We start from the raw sequence: 16374 nt of genomic DNA, 5'->3' as shown, positions 1-16374 counted from the left end.
CCCCCGGGGCAGGGAGTAGCTGATGGGCAAATTGAAACTGTACCAAGTCGAAAATCCGTTCGTTTTGTTCGAGCAAGTTGGATAAGTTAAAGTAACAAACACTCTCCCTGATCCCTGGTGTTTTGATAGTGCTCGAGGGCACTAGGCCACGAGGGGCAAGCAGGCCGGAACATCAAGAGGTATAGGATTTGAGCAAATATCCAAGCAAACAACCGAACAAACAGCATTCTCACAGGTTGCTAAACGGAAAGCCTTGTGGCGCTCAAGTCCGTAATTTATGCCTCCATGACGGGTAATGTTTACTTGATCAGGAGTTGGGATGTTGCACCGTCTTTGTTGGGTAAATTTGGTTAAACAAATTGTTAGTTCCAGTTGTTGCAAATGGTTAGTTGCAGATGGTTATTGTAGTGAAATAAGCAAAATAATGCTATAAAGTTAAGTTGTTAAGCTTCTTTAAAATTTATGGGAAATAACAAAATAGTTTAAGCAAAAACTGACTATCGAGCTACGTGGTATAAATAAGGCCGTTGTAACGAAATAAAAAAATATCGCAAAGTTTATATTTAAAGTTCTTAATTTTAACGTTGAAAATACCCTCCTATATTCTTCCTAAGAAAACGTTACGCAGCACAAGAATATATTAAATAAAAACTAAACCTAATTACGCTCTTCTGCGCTTCGTAAAGACAAGCTGGTGTGCATGAATTATGATCGTCAAAGTTCGTTCGTTTTGCTCTTCCCACGCAAAACTAATTTCCATTCAATATTGTACTACAAACGCAAACCATCTGCCAAAACTTTCATAATATTGATTCTATGCACGTTTCCTTTCCTCCTTCGCATAATCGATGCAAACCGAAAGCACAAACAGCTTTTCTTTCATGCTTTCATGCTGCTTTACCCTTCAATATAGCTGATAGCATCAGCACTAATCATACGATAGTTGTTTGTGATGAGGTATTACAGGCAAGCAGAGATCCTGCTTTTTATGCAATCCGATTTATACACCTACAATGTATCAGTTCGGATTGGAAGTTATCGAAAGAGAATACGATTTTAAGTTAGCAAAGAGGGAAAACAAAAATGGAAATCATTCCTCCAATGCACCACGTAGGGATGCATTAATCCTAATGAATACGGTTGTTACATTATCGATTGCCGATGCCCGGTGTTAACGAATACTCGGAACGTCAGGCACAAGAAGAAGAGGGTTGTTATTTGGCAGAGCCCTATCGGTAGTTCCGAAGGCGAAAACTAATCTCACTAATGTCTTTTTTTCTGCTGCCGGCGATGCACAAGTGCTCTACGGGATTCATTAGATTTTCGGATGTTGGATATCAATGATACCGCACCCGCAGGAGAAGGAAAATCTCGAATTTAATATAATCACTGCCTGACGGTGGAGCCGCTTGCAAAACTTTCAGCCATGATCGGTACAGCAACAGATCTGAAGGCGGTAAGTATTTTCCCAGGGTAGGCTCTTTGGTTTATCTCAGCGGCTGACTTAATTAAAGGGGATTCGACTGGTCCTTGTCGGTTCTTGGAACACGATGGGAAAAGTTAACATATTCCAACAACTTCAATACGATGGCTAAAGTTGTCGTTTATCCGAGGTATTAGTAGTTTCTTTTATGGATTTTTCTTAACAACATAATGATGCTTGAAAGGACTTACATGTTGCTTTTTGCGTTAGTTTAGCATTACTTTCGTCTGGAGGTCAAATCATTAGAATATAACGTTGAATATTGTTTGTTATATTTAATAATGTTCAATCCAATAAAAATTCTGAGGGTAATCGCATGATAAAAATAAAAGCAGCAGCATTTTCCTAAACAAACGTTTATAACACCAGACAAAACAAATGTTTGTTTGTTTGAGGTAAGCTAACCGACAAATTGTAAAAAATACGACCGTTAAAACAACCATGTGCCAAAAGTGATTTAAAAGTATTTAAATCATTTGAAAAAGGTAAAACTCTTTCGCATGGTTTTAGTGACACAAAACACTAGAACATTAATCAATCTCAAACCGACCATCCATCTGCAGGTTGGTTTAACGGCACCAGCTACATAGTGATAGTTGACGAACGAAAGTAAAAAAAAAAAAAGCACGGGCCGCTTCTAAAGGTTGGTGTGCCATATGTCAAGCGTCCTAATACCTTGGGCGGTACGGTTGTACGAGCAGCCTAGCAGAATCGCATCGCTCTCCGGTCGGTAACGTACCCGGAGTTCCGTACCGTCGCTGAATCACGTCTCTATTGCGCCACGAGCAAGGATTACCAAACGATGACAAGGTGGCAACAGTTTCCCATGGACCGCCGGCTTGTTCATCCCATTTTTCCACGTCCAGGTTGAATGACAGGCGCAAACCGTACCATCTCGAAAGGGTTTCGGTTGGTGAAATGAATGAAGAAGAGGAATAACAAAAAAAAACCCCAAGCGAGTGGTTCGCAGCGAGAAAGATCTCGAACACGAGGTTGAATAGGAAGAGTGGATGGGAAATATGTTTGCATTAGTGCTTTTCAATTCACATAATGTAATACCGTTTTCTACATACAATTACGCCCTGTTCGTTGCGCTCGCTTCCCACATGAGGTGTGTGTGTGTTTGTGCGATTTTGGTGAAAGTTTGAGTTTTTTGTTGTTGTCGTTCTGAATACTCCCATTCGGAGCTGGTCCAATTCCATCATTTACTCGCAGTGTGTGAACTGATCGTTGGCATAGTAGCAACTACGGTAGTATGAGTTTTTGTTCTTTAGTGCAACGGTGTACTTGCAGTTACAAATGATGGAAACGAATCGTTTTCGATTTCTGTTAGGTGCATCCATCATGTAGTGGATAATAGTGGCCGTAGTATCAAAAGTGATGATTTTTGTATTAGGCAGAAAAGGTAGCACAGACAGGGAGCCGTGAAATTGTGTTGTTATAAAATGACATTTACTCTATGGGTGGATAAATTACCTTAAAAGAAATGTTGAAAAATATTTTTCAATAAAAAGTAAGTCTAATGGCTCGACATAACATAATCGTAAAATAATTTTGGATACACTGTGTTAAGCTTTTTTTTTTTGGTTAACAACAGATAGCCCAAGAATGAATCAGTCAGCTATCACGACACACCAAAGTTGAGATGTAAGTGATGTTGTGATGCTGGAGTTTACTCATAAATTAACTACGACTTCAACGCTATATACGAATATCGTTTCGACACTAAAAAACGGAGTTGATCTCGATGCTCTGGATTGCTCAGATTACTTTAGACTACTCCAAACTGCTTTGATTATTCTGGACTGAAGCAGACTACTTGGATTGCTCCGGATTACTTAATTGAATTAAAGAGTAATTTTTAATACTCCCCATCTTCATCGAATATCCGAAAAGTATCACAAATAGTCCGTATTACTTCTGTTTTGTGCATTCAAAAGAGAATTATTCGCTTGTTACATAGTTTACACACTAATTAACTGCAGAAAGTAAATAAAGTGTCCATGAATTTCTTTGCAAAGTTTTCCATACACTTATCAACGCAAAGTGCAGTCAGGATGCGACTGCGTCGACGCTTTAATACGGCTCGAGCAAGATCACCTTAACCTACTGCGAATGCAGCACCAGATACCGGGCAAACTCGTCTCCACATCCGGCCCTTATCCCAATGGCCTTGCCGATCTGTTCCCACCGCACCGCACCCACCCGTCAACCTCGAAACCCGCACTCGAAATGCACATTTCAAAACCGTACGCGCGTCCTGAGACGCGTCTGCCATTGCATTTCGCATCACAGTCACATATCGTGCTGATATTTGAGTGAAGTTTCTACATCCGGCACCGGGAGAGATATTACGTCGTGCTGGGTCCCGGGAATGGCCTTCACGGTTAGGGCTATGCGGGAGGACTTTGCGGGTGTATGCATGATGCATGCAGCCTTTTGCTTTCCCATTTGCTTCTTCCTTCTTTGTACCTGTGCCCTGAGTGCCGTGGTCTTTCGGGCAAGTGGCCAAAGTTTTCTCTGCCTCCGGGGGCGTTATGTGTATGCATGTGTATCTGTCGGAAAAGGGTCGGAAGGAGAAAGACTGTGCGAGGCAGAAGGACTCTGGTGTGCAATTTGAGCGCTTGTTTTGAAGCTTCGCTACACTTTCCCGACGACGCCTGGTGCGACGGTGGTATTCAATGCGGTGCTGCCAGGTCTCGGGTCCGCGGCCCACTCCTGACAGATCCCTGTGTGTTTTTCTGTGAGTGTATGTGTGCAAGTGTAATGGTTACACAGGCAGCGTTTGAGGGAACATTTTTCCCATTTCGCGTTTCTCGCTTCATTTTTTTTTTAACTGCGCTCCTAACTGAATCGGAACATTTCTCATTTCTTTGCCCATTTATTTCTCCTGGCCGCATTTGATATGAGCCGGGGAAGCAGCAGCACTTCGGGCGAGCTGTAAGAAGATATGGGAGGGAAGGCTTGTAGTGGTATCGGTTGCCGGCTCGAGTAGAAAGGAGGAAATGTTTTGCAGTGATTTATCGATTTTCACCCACCGCGTGCGCAGGATGATGAGGCTGTTTTGCGGGTGGGGGGGGGGGGGGGAGGCGGGCGGCAAGTTTTGAGCCGCGTGCGCCGCGACGAGGAAAGTGTTGTACGCCCGCATTTTTGGAACCACTTTTGCCAATAAAGAAGGCTGTGGCTTTCTTCGACCGTAAAGGGTGGCGGTATTTTGGCGCAGGTGTGCTTTCGGGTACGTCCGGATTATGGGAGTGTTACGGTTCGCTGGGCCCCGTTCCCGGGCGCATGGTTTGCTTGGTGGTGAGCGTGCAAGAGATTGGAGCGCATTGTTTTATTAGCGGGCGAGTGTAACAGATTGGAGCCGTGTGAAAATGCCTAACCGAATCGGAATATTGACAAAACAGTGTCTGCGAAAATGAGTTTAAATATTCATCCGACCGAGCAGCATCTTTCTGCAGCGGATAGGGCAAGCTTGAATATTTTAAATTGTGTTGTTAGTATTTGTGCGTTAATAAATTTTTCTCGCCACACCACGAGGTTGAAGCAAACATGTGTGTGAATGGAACCCGCAGTAATATATCACTAATCGTTGTATTAAATCTTCGCCCTTGCTTCAATAATCCATGAAAAACAGCATAAAGAAACATGATTATAACACAGAAATGATGTAGTGTTAACATAAAGTCAATATACGTGGACCAATTTATTACTTTTAAATTGTATTTCTCTGTGGAACAAGTATGTAAATTCTGTATTTTGAAAGTTTTGATAGTTTTTCTGAACATAAAGTTTTGCGAATCGGAATCAAGAAGTTTATGAAAATCTGATTCAAAGTTTCATTTTAAATCTCGCAAAAATATACCCAATCCAATAGTTAAAGTGAATTTTATATTAAAAAACCACGAAATAATCCTGTTATATATATTTTATTTTTTATTTATAATCCTGCGTAAATGTCAAAAAAGTAGCATAAAGTTGTATTATTATTGAAAAAGAATTTTAAATAATTTCCTTAAAAAAACTACTGATTCTAAAAGATAGCCGAGTAAGGTATTAAATTCTTTGCATTGATTATCTCCATCGCCTAAAGAGGAAATAGTTTTTTTTGTTCAAACAAACAGTTCATCAACAGCCAAACGGAAGCGAAAGACGTTTAAATGTTTTAAGCTATCATGATAAGCATGAATAACAGCGCAACATCAATATTCCCCATCAGTACTCAATTCAATTGACACTTTTTGATACTTTGAATGCGATAAAACCAAAGCAAGCTCCAGCAAAATCCCAACTAGAGTTCAACCATACAACAAAAAAAACTGGGGAGTTTCCCCATTCGATAAACCAGGTTATGCGGGGGGATAAAAAAAGAAAAACATCAACGATATTGCTCCGAAGTTGCAGCACGTTTCGCTTTTTGCTGCATGCACACAACGCGCGGGATAAAAAAAGGAACACTTTCCCGACTTCAATCCATCGAAATCAATTTTGGGAACGTTCCAGGGACGGAACGAAACCACACGGCAAGTTGCAAATTTGCAAGTGAAATGTAGCTATCACGTGATTTGCACCTCGCCGTATCAGGGGCAACGCCTCGTCCTAAGGGGACCCGAGCGGCACACACTGCCAAAGTGCACAAGATTTGTCGTTCGGATCTGCAAATGGGGCCGCAGAAACAGACGCAAAGCCCGGGAGGATCGGTTGTCGCCAGTCGAAAGGAACGCAAAAACCCCGAGACTGCTGCATGGGATGCTTTAGTTATGCAGCTTTGCACCCGGAAGCAGCCGTGGGAGTAGCTGGACTGTTTCGCCATCACTCATACTGAAGGCACGACACAAATTGGGTGTGTGTGTGTGTGTGGGGGGGGGGGATGATTTTTTTCTGAAATTTCTTCATTCATTCTTCAACACCCCAAGCAGGTCAAAGGCATGGTGTGACGCGTCCGCTTTTGTGCTTTGTGATGGATGTGCTTGTGGCTTTCCAATGCTGCTCTTTACATTCCGCGCAGTGAGCCGATGCAAAAGGGCGATAGCAAGAAGACCAAAAGGGAAACCGGGACTCCCATATCCGTCGGTGTGTGACATGGTGAAAGTGTGCAATAATCATAAAACAACTACCGACATGCATACGCGTTGCGTTATGGCGTGTCGTGCTGTCACGGTGCGGCCGGAACAATAGAGGGAGAAGAACACAAAAAGCGCGATCTCCTTCGGGTGTGGGTTTTTTTCTTCTTGCCGTTGTTGTTGTTGTTGTTGTCACCACGTTTCATTTTGTCGCGTGTTGGTGAAAAATGCTGGGAAAAAGTGTACGAAAGTGGCCACAGTTCGTGTATATTAATTGTACTGTTTCACACACCATTCAAGGGCCATTTGCGGTGGAGTGTTGTTGGTGTGAGTAAATGCCGTAGCGGGATGCGTGTGTCGCGTGTGTTTGCTACAAGCTTACGAGCAATTGTTTGCCATTATGTCACATGCGAGGGAAAGATGTGTGGCGGGTTAGCTTCTCGCTTGCACGCGGCGAAGGCCACACACACACACACACACGATGCAAGGACACGTTGGGCAGCTGGTGTCGAACCGTGTAGTTCCTGTTGTTGTCGCCGGTCGCCATTCGAGTCCGTCCGTCAATTCAATCATTTGCGAGCTTCATAAAACCGAAACCGTAAAACGGTTCCAGGGGGGGCGCGATTTCCAGCACCGACCGAGGAACGATGAAGGGGTCGGGTGCGCTGTATTTCATTTCTTTGACAACTGTAGTACGCTGCCAATGCTGCAGTTGGATGAATTCGTGCTGTTGCCAGTGTGATCAGCATGATGGCGCACTGCCGTGGACAGCTTCGATGCTGAAGTGAAGCGTTGAGTGAAACGTTTCCATATTTTATATGACTTTCTTTTTTTTCCCCTCCCCCCGTTTGGAGGATGCTTCACTATTTGTTGTTTGTCTGCGCATTGAATGGAGATTTTGATGGACTTTGGTTTCGCAGTCTGGGAGAAGGCCGTCGGTCGGCACTGATCGTGCGGCACACGCTGTGCGAAACTAGAGCAAGGTTCGAGCTTACCGAGCAAGTGGGGGAAAAAAAGAGAAATAAATAACGAAACAGGAAACTGGTCGAAAGTGGAGAGAAAATAAAAGATAGCCGAACAACGGGCGCTGTTCGAGTCTGGGTGGATGTACTGCAGTCAGAGCTGTTCTGTTGATTTTGTTGCTGTCTCGAGCGAGCATAAAGTTCCATCTCGATGCAGGGCGAGTATGACGATGTGGCACACTATTCACAGGCACCATTCGGGGGAGAAATTCACATCTACAAACCTTACAATAAGGAACAATGTTTTAAAAGGTTAGAATTGTGTTTCGTTTTACAAAATGGTCGCTTAAATTGTATCATTTCTCGTCAGATTAAACTAAAGTACGTTGTAATGTAAAGGTGATCTGTATTACTCGGTTTTCGACAGGTACTGAACATCGAACAAGAAACGTCAAATCGTATTGAAAATTTGTTCGTTGAACAATTTTGCTGAATGAAAAACAAGCCAGTTTGTTCATGTTCGAACTGTTCGAATGTCATGACTATTTTTATGTAAAGATTAATTGATACACATTGAAAGTATCAAACTGTTTAAAATTTAGCTTGATTGCTACACACATTACGTTAGTTTGACAGCTGAGCCAAGCTCGTAGTTCAATGAGCGAGTAGACATTTGTTTAACGTTCAAGGCCTGTAGACCGCTGGGTTATTCATTTCTGTATCATTTTGTAGTAAGACTTTATAACCAAACTCGTCTTTCAATTATAATTTTGGTTATTTACTCGACGATTTTCATCAAAATTACCTCTTAGTTTTGGGATGGTGAATAAAATAATAAACAAATTTTCCAATTGCTGTAAATGAATTATATAAGCATGCTTTTATATAAGCAGCTTTTATGCAGAACCTGTAATAATCAAAGGATTACACACAAAAAAAGACAAATTCACACTTTTGACTAATGTCCCGTTAAATACGCAATATGTTTGAATCAGCAAAAATTAATTAAAACAATATTAATGTCACTGCAGGGCGTCACTTCACTATTAGCTTGCGGTCACCATTCCTTTATACCTTTGCGAAAACCTTCATTCGTCCTTACACTGTTCTTCATTAGCGGAAAGAATACGGCACGAAACGAGCTGTAGTAGGAATGTGCAATATTTCCCTGCAGCTCATCCCGCACACATCCCGCCGAGAGGGAGCAATCTTCGGGGTTTGGCACGGTCACGCTAAAGTCTGACCACCGTTTACCGCTGACCGTGGACACGGTCGATCATCGGTGCTGGCCGGTGCTTTTGAAACGCAAACCGAAGATTAATGTTGACCATCGCGTGTGTGTAATTAAAGCAACATTAATCACTATCTAGGCATTCCCGACCGGGGGGTGACTGTCGCAATCGTCACTTTTGAAAGCGCTCGCTTTGAAGTTGACAGGAGCTTTAAGTGTGAAGCAGAAATTTAATAATAAGTTCCATTGTTGGTGTTGGCTAAAGGCACATTTAATGATACATTTGGGCGTTGTTTTCAATATGCGTCTATCTGTTTTGAATATTGTTAAGTGTACATTTGTTTCACTTTGCGAGTTGCGTGAAAAAGAGTTCCGGGAAAACTGAATTCCAGATGACAAACTCAACGTAGCGCGTAACGCAGGGAATGTTTTATGTAAATCATGTTATCATCAAGCGTTAAATAATCATATTTTGGCACAGCCATTTTTTACTTTCTATATTTTGACGCATCAAATACGCCACGCTCAGAAAGACTTTGATTCAGTAAACATAAATTGAAAAGTTTATCAGTCAGCAGAGCAAAAAAGCCACCGCCAGACAGGAATATTGTGTGCCCCTGGATACATTTCAGCGTCAACTCGTTAGCATGTCTGAAAGATTTGCATTCGCTCGATTTGATCCGTCCCGAATCACGTTCGTATCTCGCTGGCACCGGAAGTTCTGTGCTCGTGACCTGCCCTCTCTAAACGGCCGCGAATTCGTCAATCACCTAAGGAAGGAAGTGTCAACTGCATCGAAATCTCGGAAAAAAACCCCGGTCGGTGTGAAAAAAGCCGCAATGGCCGTGAGGTGCTTTCCGCCTTGCGTGCGATAATGACGCGGATCGATGCAGACTGCACGCCGTTGTTTCGTAATTGAAAAAGTTACCAATGATTTTTGTACCGCTTTCGGTGCGCTTTAAACGAAACAGTCGCCACGGATGGGTGTAACCGTATGAAATGGAACGGAACGCGTGGAAAGCAGTCTCTGGAAGGAGCATTAATGTTTTCCATTTCATTAGATTTGGTTCGTGGTGTGGAGGCTTTGAATGGGGAGGTTCGGGCAAGCGGATGGCAAACCGCAACCACAAAGCCATTCAACTCCCAGTGTAACAAGGGAAGAGCGTTCAAAACCGAGGACAGAACATTCGAAATGTTACACAAGAGCTTGAACTTTCGCTTCGGTTGAACAATAGAACGAAGCGCTCTGTCAGAATGCCAGCATTTCCAGCATCGCAGCACAAGGATGGAGGCTATTGTAAAAGGGGTTCTGCTTGTGGACGGCAATGAAATGCACACGGACGAGACAGAGCAGCCCCGGTCGGGATAATGTAATAGACCGGAAGAAGCCGATAGGTCAGGGTGAGGTACAAAGCCAACCGTCGGTTCCGTTGTACCTTTGCAAACCGATCCGATAAGTACCTTTGCTATACGTTCCGTTCGGCCATCAACGGGAGTGCTAGCCTGCAGGTTATGCACAATGACAATGTGCTTGTTGAGGTAATGGTCAAACTTACGTTGATGATGTTATTTGGAGACTATGCAAGTGGAAGCTATCGCTGTGGTAGAACCAGCTGTTTGGAAACGTTTTGTACTCTTGTTGAACTAAGATGATGCCATCAGGAAATACGGGGTGTCCCATGGAAAATATACCGCAGAACGATTTGTTGTATTTTTGTGTGTTTGAAGACAATTTAGGGCTGTACTTATTCCACAAATTCAACGTAGAATTTGTTGAGACAAAGTAATAAATTTCCCTGCACCATAAAATCATTATTGCGATCGAAAAATTTCCAGTCCAAATCTGCATGTAATTTTGCAACACGAAACACTGCAGTGAATATTCAAAGGGCCAGTGGAGGATCAATCCCCTTGGAGGCCCGGGACGGAATGGGCGGTTACATGGGCACAAAGTTTTTGGGGCCCCCAACACGACGATGCCCTAGGCGACCGCCTACTCCGCGTACCGTTTGATCCGTCGCTGCAAAAGGGCACCTTCAAACACTGGCTTGAATCGGTCAAAGCATCAACTTGAATTTGATATCGGTTTGTATCGAAAGGCTCTTAAATAATTCCCCCCCTCCATACAGACAAACCGGGAACGTGATGTGGCGTCGTAAACTAAACGAGCACAAAACTGCGCCCTCAACAATTCACAAACTGGGCAAGCAAATCGAACCCACCAACCGTATTTCAGATGCACCTCGAAGCCACCCATCCTTGTGGAATCGAAAAACGGGCATTGTTATACGCCAGTAAACCGTGTGGTGGTTTTCGAAAGCACCGAGAAATAAAGGGAGTGAAGGAAAAATCATTTCCCACACACAAAAGCTCTCAATCAACGAAGCGCCAACCCGGGCGCTCAATTGAGTGCCGTTTGTGCTTGCCCTATCGTGCTGTAACCACCCGTAACGGTGCTAATAGATGACGAGAAATTTCGCACAATGAGAAAAATGAGAAATGTTATTTTAGTACAATCCAGCTTTTTAGTACGGGAAATTTCGCAAATCTGAGAAATGAGCGTTTGTCGAAATTTGACAAACAAGGAGTTTCTCGCTTTTGAGAAACGCGGTTATGTAAACAATCATTCGTCAACACGCGGTGCATGCGGTAAAGTGCTCAAAACTGTATTCAAAAAAGTGTTTTGAAAAGTTTGATAAAGAGAAATGGGTAAGTCTTAATGCATTTATTTGTTCACAAAGTGTTCAGCAGTTCTGTTCACTTCCACTTCCAAACGTAAACAAATGCAACTCGATGCAGATAGTTGTTTTGACAGCTCGGCTGTGTATGCTAAACTACTTCTCAGCAATTAGACGGTGAGAAGGCTAAAAACCCGCGAAATTTGTGAGAAACTACAATTTTGACAGCTCACGATTTCTCATTTTTCTCATTGTGCGAAATTTCTCGTCATCTATTAGCACCGTAATACCCCGTCCCGGTTTGTCGTTACCCCATCGAGTATTGATACTTTATTACATACCACATAATATGCTTTCATGCGAGCATAAATACATTCAATTACGTGCTCTCATTCGCTGCCATTCGGTTCGGCAAGTGGTTCGAGTCGGAGTCGGTGTCGGAGTGGAAAAACGATTTTTTTTATTATTATTGTTATTATGATCACCACCACTCGGAAAACCCCACTTGATCCGGTCCACGACACGATGCATCGTTTTTGGTACGGAGAGTGGGGGGGGGGGGGGAGGTTTTTAAATGGCGGATGGGGTGTTGTGGGATTTCTCGATACGAATCGATTTCGGACGAGAAATGGTAGCACCAACGGTTGGGAGAGATATATATCGATGGACGGTACAGGATGCAGCTTGATTTACGCTAACGAATAAAAACGGCCTCCACACCCTGAAGGAGGGTGCACTGACAATGGGTTCGGCGGGAGACAGGTTACGCTTCAAGCTGTTTCCCGGAGGATCCTTCCAGAATCGAGCAAGATTGTTTCCAATGTATCTTAACCTCACCCCTCTCCCCCAGTGCCAGTATAGACGTCGTGTGCATACCTCCACTGGGATAGTGTGTTGTGCACAAGAACTCCGTAAACGACCGTTCTCGATATACGTTCGTATAATAAACGCCAGCATAAAGGAAGCCGATTGTGATTTATCATTTTGATAGCGTTCCACTTTCGGTGCGGTGAGTTCGGTGCGAATATGCTCAGAGCACCGTTTTATTTGTTGTTGTTGCAGCAAGCTGATAGGAATCGTTTTGCAGAATTTAGATAGCATCTTGCCGTGCCGCAACGGTCGGCAGCGAAATGGCAGTAAAGATTGTAAGTATAATATCTTCCCAAGAAACATATCCCGATTTGATGATGAGATATTTTTACTACGGCCGAAGATGGAGGGGGTGGTTTAAAGTGAAGACGCCGCGAATCTTCAATGTATCCGAGTGTCGAGGATCAATAGTCGCCCAAGAGACATAATATTCAATATTGCGATGATAAAGATGGCGATAAGCTGTGAATTGAGTGAGACATTTCGGGGGCGATTTATGGAAGCTATAACAGTGGTAATAGTTCAAAAAGATCCAATAGAAGCTGATCTTTCGTACATCAACTCACGCAATTTTTAACCAATAAAGTATATCTGGATGTTTATATGGAGCTCTTTTAGTTACTTACAGCACTTCACCTCTTAGTATCTGCTGACTTGCTACGAAGATGTTTGGGGAACGCTCATGTTTTGCACGTAATGCGCTTTGCTTACCTCGAACTGATCACAGGTACACACACCGTACTGTCGGTGGTCACACTCACAGCAGTAGTACTCGGAGTCCCACTTGGCCAGCTGCTGGTGCCCCGGTGTGGTGGTGGTCGTGGAGTGACCACCACCCCCATTCGGCACACTGCCGGTCCCCGGCGGGAAGAACACATCGTCCGGATGGTACTGATGGTGCGGATGCTGTGCGTTGGTTATTGTCGTCGCATTGTAGAACTGCTCCTCGAACGGGTCTAGCTTCCGGCCCCGGTATACGCTGCACTTCCGCTCGAGTGCACCGGGCGTTGGACTGGTCAGCGGGTGCGCTTCCTCGTCGTCCGTCAGCACGAGCGGTTTCAGCCCCAGCCGCCCGGGCGGTGTTGCCTGCGGTGTGGCCGGGGTAATGATGATCGGATCGTTCGGTATCTGCAGCGTTAGTGGTTGCGTGAGTGCGGCCTCACCCTCTTCCTGACCCGTAAGACCGATCTTGTCGAGATGCTGTTGCGAGTGAGCGTGCGCGGGATGCTGCTGTTGCTGCAGAAGCAGCAGCTGCTGATGGTGATGGTGGTGGTGGTGGTGGTGGTGTTGGTGACCGGCGTGAGGTTCCGTGCCCACCGAGTCCCCAAACGTAGGCGTTTGCGGTGGTGTAAGATCCTGCTGGGCCTGGGAAACCAGCGGTAGTGTCGCGGTCGCGGACTTTGTAAGCTGCTGGCGCCGCACCAGCTTGTCGTACTCGCGGAAGCCAGTGGGTTTGGGCATCGGTGGAAAGGACGCCCCCGATGCGGGTGGGTGTCCGGACGGTCCGGCACCGTGTAGATGGCACGGGTGTGCCACCCCACCAGGTGCCCCATGATGATGGTGATGATGGTGGTGCGCGTGAACAGCGGGGCCACCGAGATGCGGCCCATGACCATGGCCACCCGGTACGCCGGTGTAGGACGTGCACGGCTGGTCACCGAACTTGTGGTGCGGATGTTGCTGGTCCGAGCCGGGTATGCTGGTGTAGCCCGCACTGAGCTTCCGGTGGTGCTGGTGCGGTGCCCGCAGATAGGACGCCGGCAGCTGGTGGAAGTGTTTACTCTTCGTCGGTGTCGTGGCCGCCTTCGCCGCAAGCTTCTCCCGCAGTATCTGCTGATTGGTGGCCTTGTTTTTCGTGTTCTGCTGGGCCTGCTTTTTGCGGGCCTGGCGTGACGCCAGCGAGGCGCCACCTGCTGCTGCATACATCTTGCGCTTGCGTTCTTACCAGCACGGTACTGCACCGCTGGGGGGGGGAGCTTTAGTAGGGGGTAGTGCTACTGCTACGGCTACTGCTGCTAACACCGCCACCGACAACGACGCCGACAACGATGGCGCAGTGTCGCATCCACAACAATAACAACAAACAGCGATAACAACAACAATGATAACAGCAATAATAACGACGCGTGACGATGATGGCGAGAGCTTCGTGGCAATTTGGGCAACTGCTAGCCGGTTGGTGTTGATTTGCTGCTAAACTACCCGCCAAACAGGAGCAGCGGATCGACGAAGCGTACGATCTGCTGTAGATTGGTTTCTGCTAGCCTACTATCGGATGGTGGGACACGTGTCTCGTTTCGAGCTGTTTTGTTTTTGACAGCTTGTCAAGGAACGCGATCGGGGAGCAGGTGTGGGATAGTGTGACGATCAAGATGGGATGATTGTTGGGCGGTTTTCTTTTTTTTTTTTTGGTTAGATACTAGCACAGTAAGTACGGCCACCTATACGCCTAACAGCAACACGTTCGATTCGCTTGCACTCGCGACACGACTACTGGCAATACAGAACAGAGCACGGTAATATGCAATAAAGCCACCCACCAACGTTATGGAGCGTGAGACGGTATCGGTTTTCCTTATTTTTTGGCGATTGATTAGCTCCAGCAAGACACTTACAAACGAGTACTACTACTTGACACTGACGCAAATGACGCTTATCGTTAAGATTGTTGCCGCAACGAGCATATGCTACATAAACACACACAGATGCAACTTCCGTTCTGCTTTTTGTTGTTTTTTGTTTCTTTTGTTAATGTGCGGAGCGCTCGATCGTGTATCTCCTTTCTATGTTCTTCTTCCTCTGTAGACAGTTATCAAAAAATGCTTATCGGTGCACTAGGTGCCGGGATTTGAGTTAAGTATCTTGCACTAGCGTATGTGTGCTGTTGTTGTTGTGTTGTTGTGTTACCGTGTCTATCCTTGTGCCGGTTCCGGTTTGGTGACGTATTTAACTCGCAAAAAACGGGAGTAAGAAAAAATCTTGCTCACCTCCACCCCCTAGCTGCTTGTCTAGCTATATAACTTAGTTGACGTTCATATACTACCGTAGAGACTATCGAGTGGGCTTTGTTACAAGTGGGCTTGTGAATGATGTGTTACACGAAAAGCTTCTGTTTGCGATCTCCCTCTCCTTAAGATTATCCCCCATTCAAAGCCCTTCGCTGTGATAAAGAGGGACACCGGAAGATAAGGATAAGGGTGTATTGGAATGAGAGAGAGAGAGAGAGGGGGAGAGAGAGAGAGCGCGCGAGAGTTAGAGCGCTTAAGTAGACTAAACGTGAAGAATGTTTTGGTAATTTTCACATACAGTACTTTGTAATTCTTCCGTTTTCCGCCCGGAGAAAACCAAACAGACACACTCACAGTCAAAGCTTTTCCCTAGGAGTAAACGATAATAAAAAACTCTCAAACATACACACGCGCGCGCGCGTGATCTTACGTTGTACGTTTCCTGCTTTCGCCGGTATTATTAAGCCCGCTACGTTGCATGCAGCTTACAGTAAGTATACATAATAGTTTTCCATCGATTTAGTTTTGCTCTTGTGGCCCTACAACATTCAACTACCGCTTAGTGATTAATTTCGAGGGGTTAGTGTCTATACACATGCACAGCATAGCTTTACGGTACGGTGCAGGGTAGAACATCCATGGTGTGCATGCCGACTGACAGAGTCTTTTAACAAAAATCCTAGTGAAGAGCAGCAAAAAGTAACTGAACCCCTTTGGAATTTTCACCAAAGGGTTGGGACGTTTTAAGATAATTTAATGCTTTTCCTTTTTCGCTTTCTACACGCGTTCGCATCATAACACTAACCTAACGTGGTTCAACCAACACCGGTTGCTGTTCGTATAAAACAATTACCATACGTGTGACAAACCGTTACCGAGCGATACCACCATGATACTAATAATGACATGCAACGGTTGTGCGCTTTGTGCTAGATAAATGATCCTCTCACCCAGCTCTGTACGGTCGTACGCGATCGGTCGTGGCTTACAAAAATGCAACATTTGGTACAACAATAAATTTTCCGCTCATTGAGCTCGATCGCATTTGACGCACACATTCACATGTGTTCTGGATCGCT

General features: G+C 44.9%; 1 protein-coding gene across 1 annotated transcript in view; it reads right to left on the bottom strand.

Annotated features, from left to right (window-relative positions):
- LOC128301667 (uncharacterized) overlaps window positions 1–15606 on the bottom strand; it is a 63079-nt gene extending 47473 nt beyond the window's left edge. Inside the window, exon 1 of the mRNA XM_053038255.1 lies at window positions 12999–15606. Coding sequence (XP_052894215.1) covers window positions 12999–14213 — 1215 coding nt within the window. The 5' untranslated portion in view covers window positions 14214–15606. The remainder of the gene's footprint in view (window positions 1–12998) is intronic.
- Window positions 15607–16374: the final 768 nt, after the last annotated feature.

Source organism: Anopheles moucheti, chromosome 3, assembly GCF_943734755.1.
Source record: "Anopheles moucheti chromosome 3, idAnoMoucSN_F20_07, whole genome shotgun sequence".
Lineage (NCBI taxonomy): Eukaryota > Metazoa > Arthropoda > Insecta > Diptera > Culicidae > Anopheles > Anopheles moucheti.
Note: the sequence above shows the minus strand (reverse complement) of the source record. Positions and strands in the feature narration are given on the sequence as shown.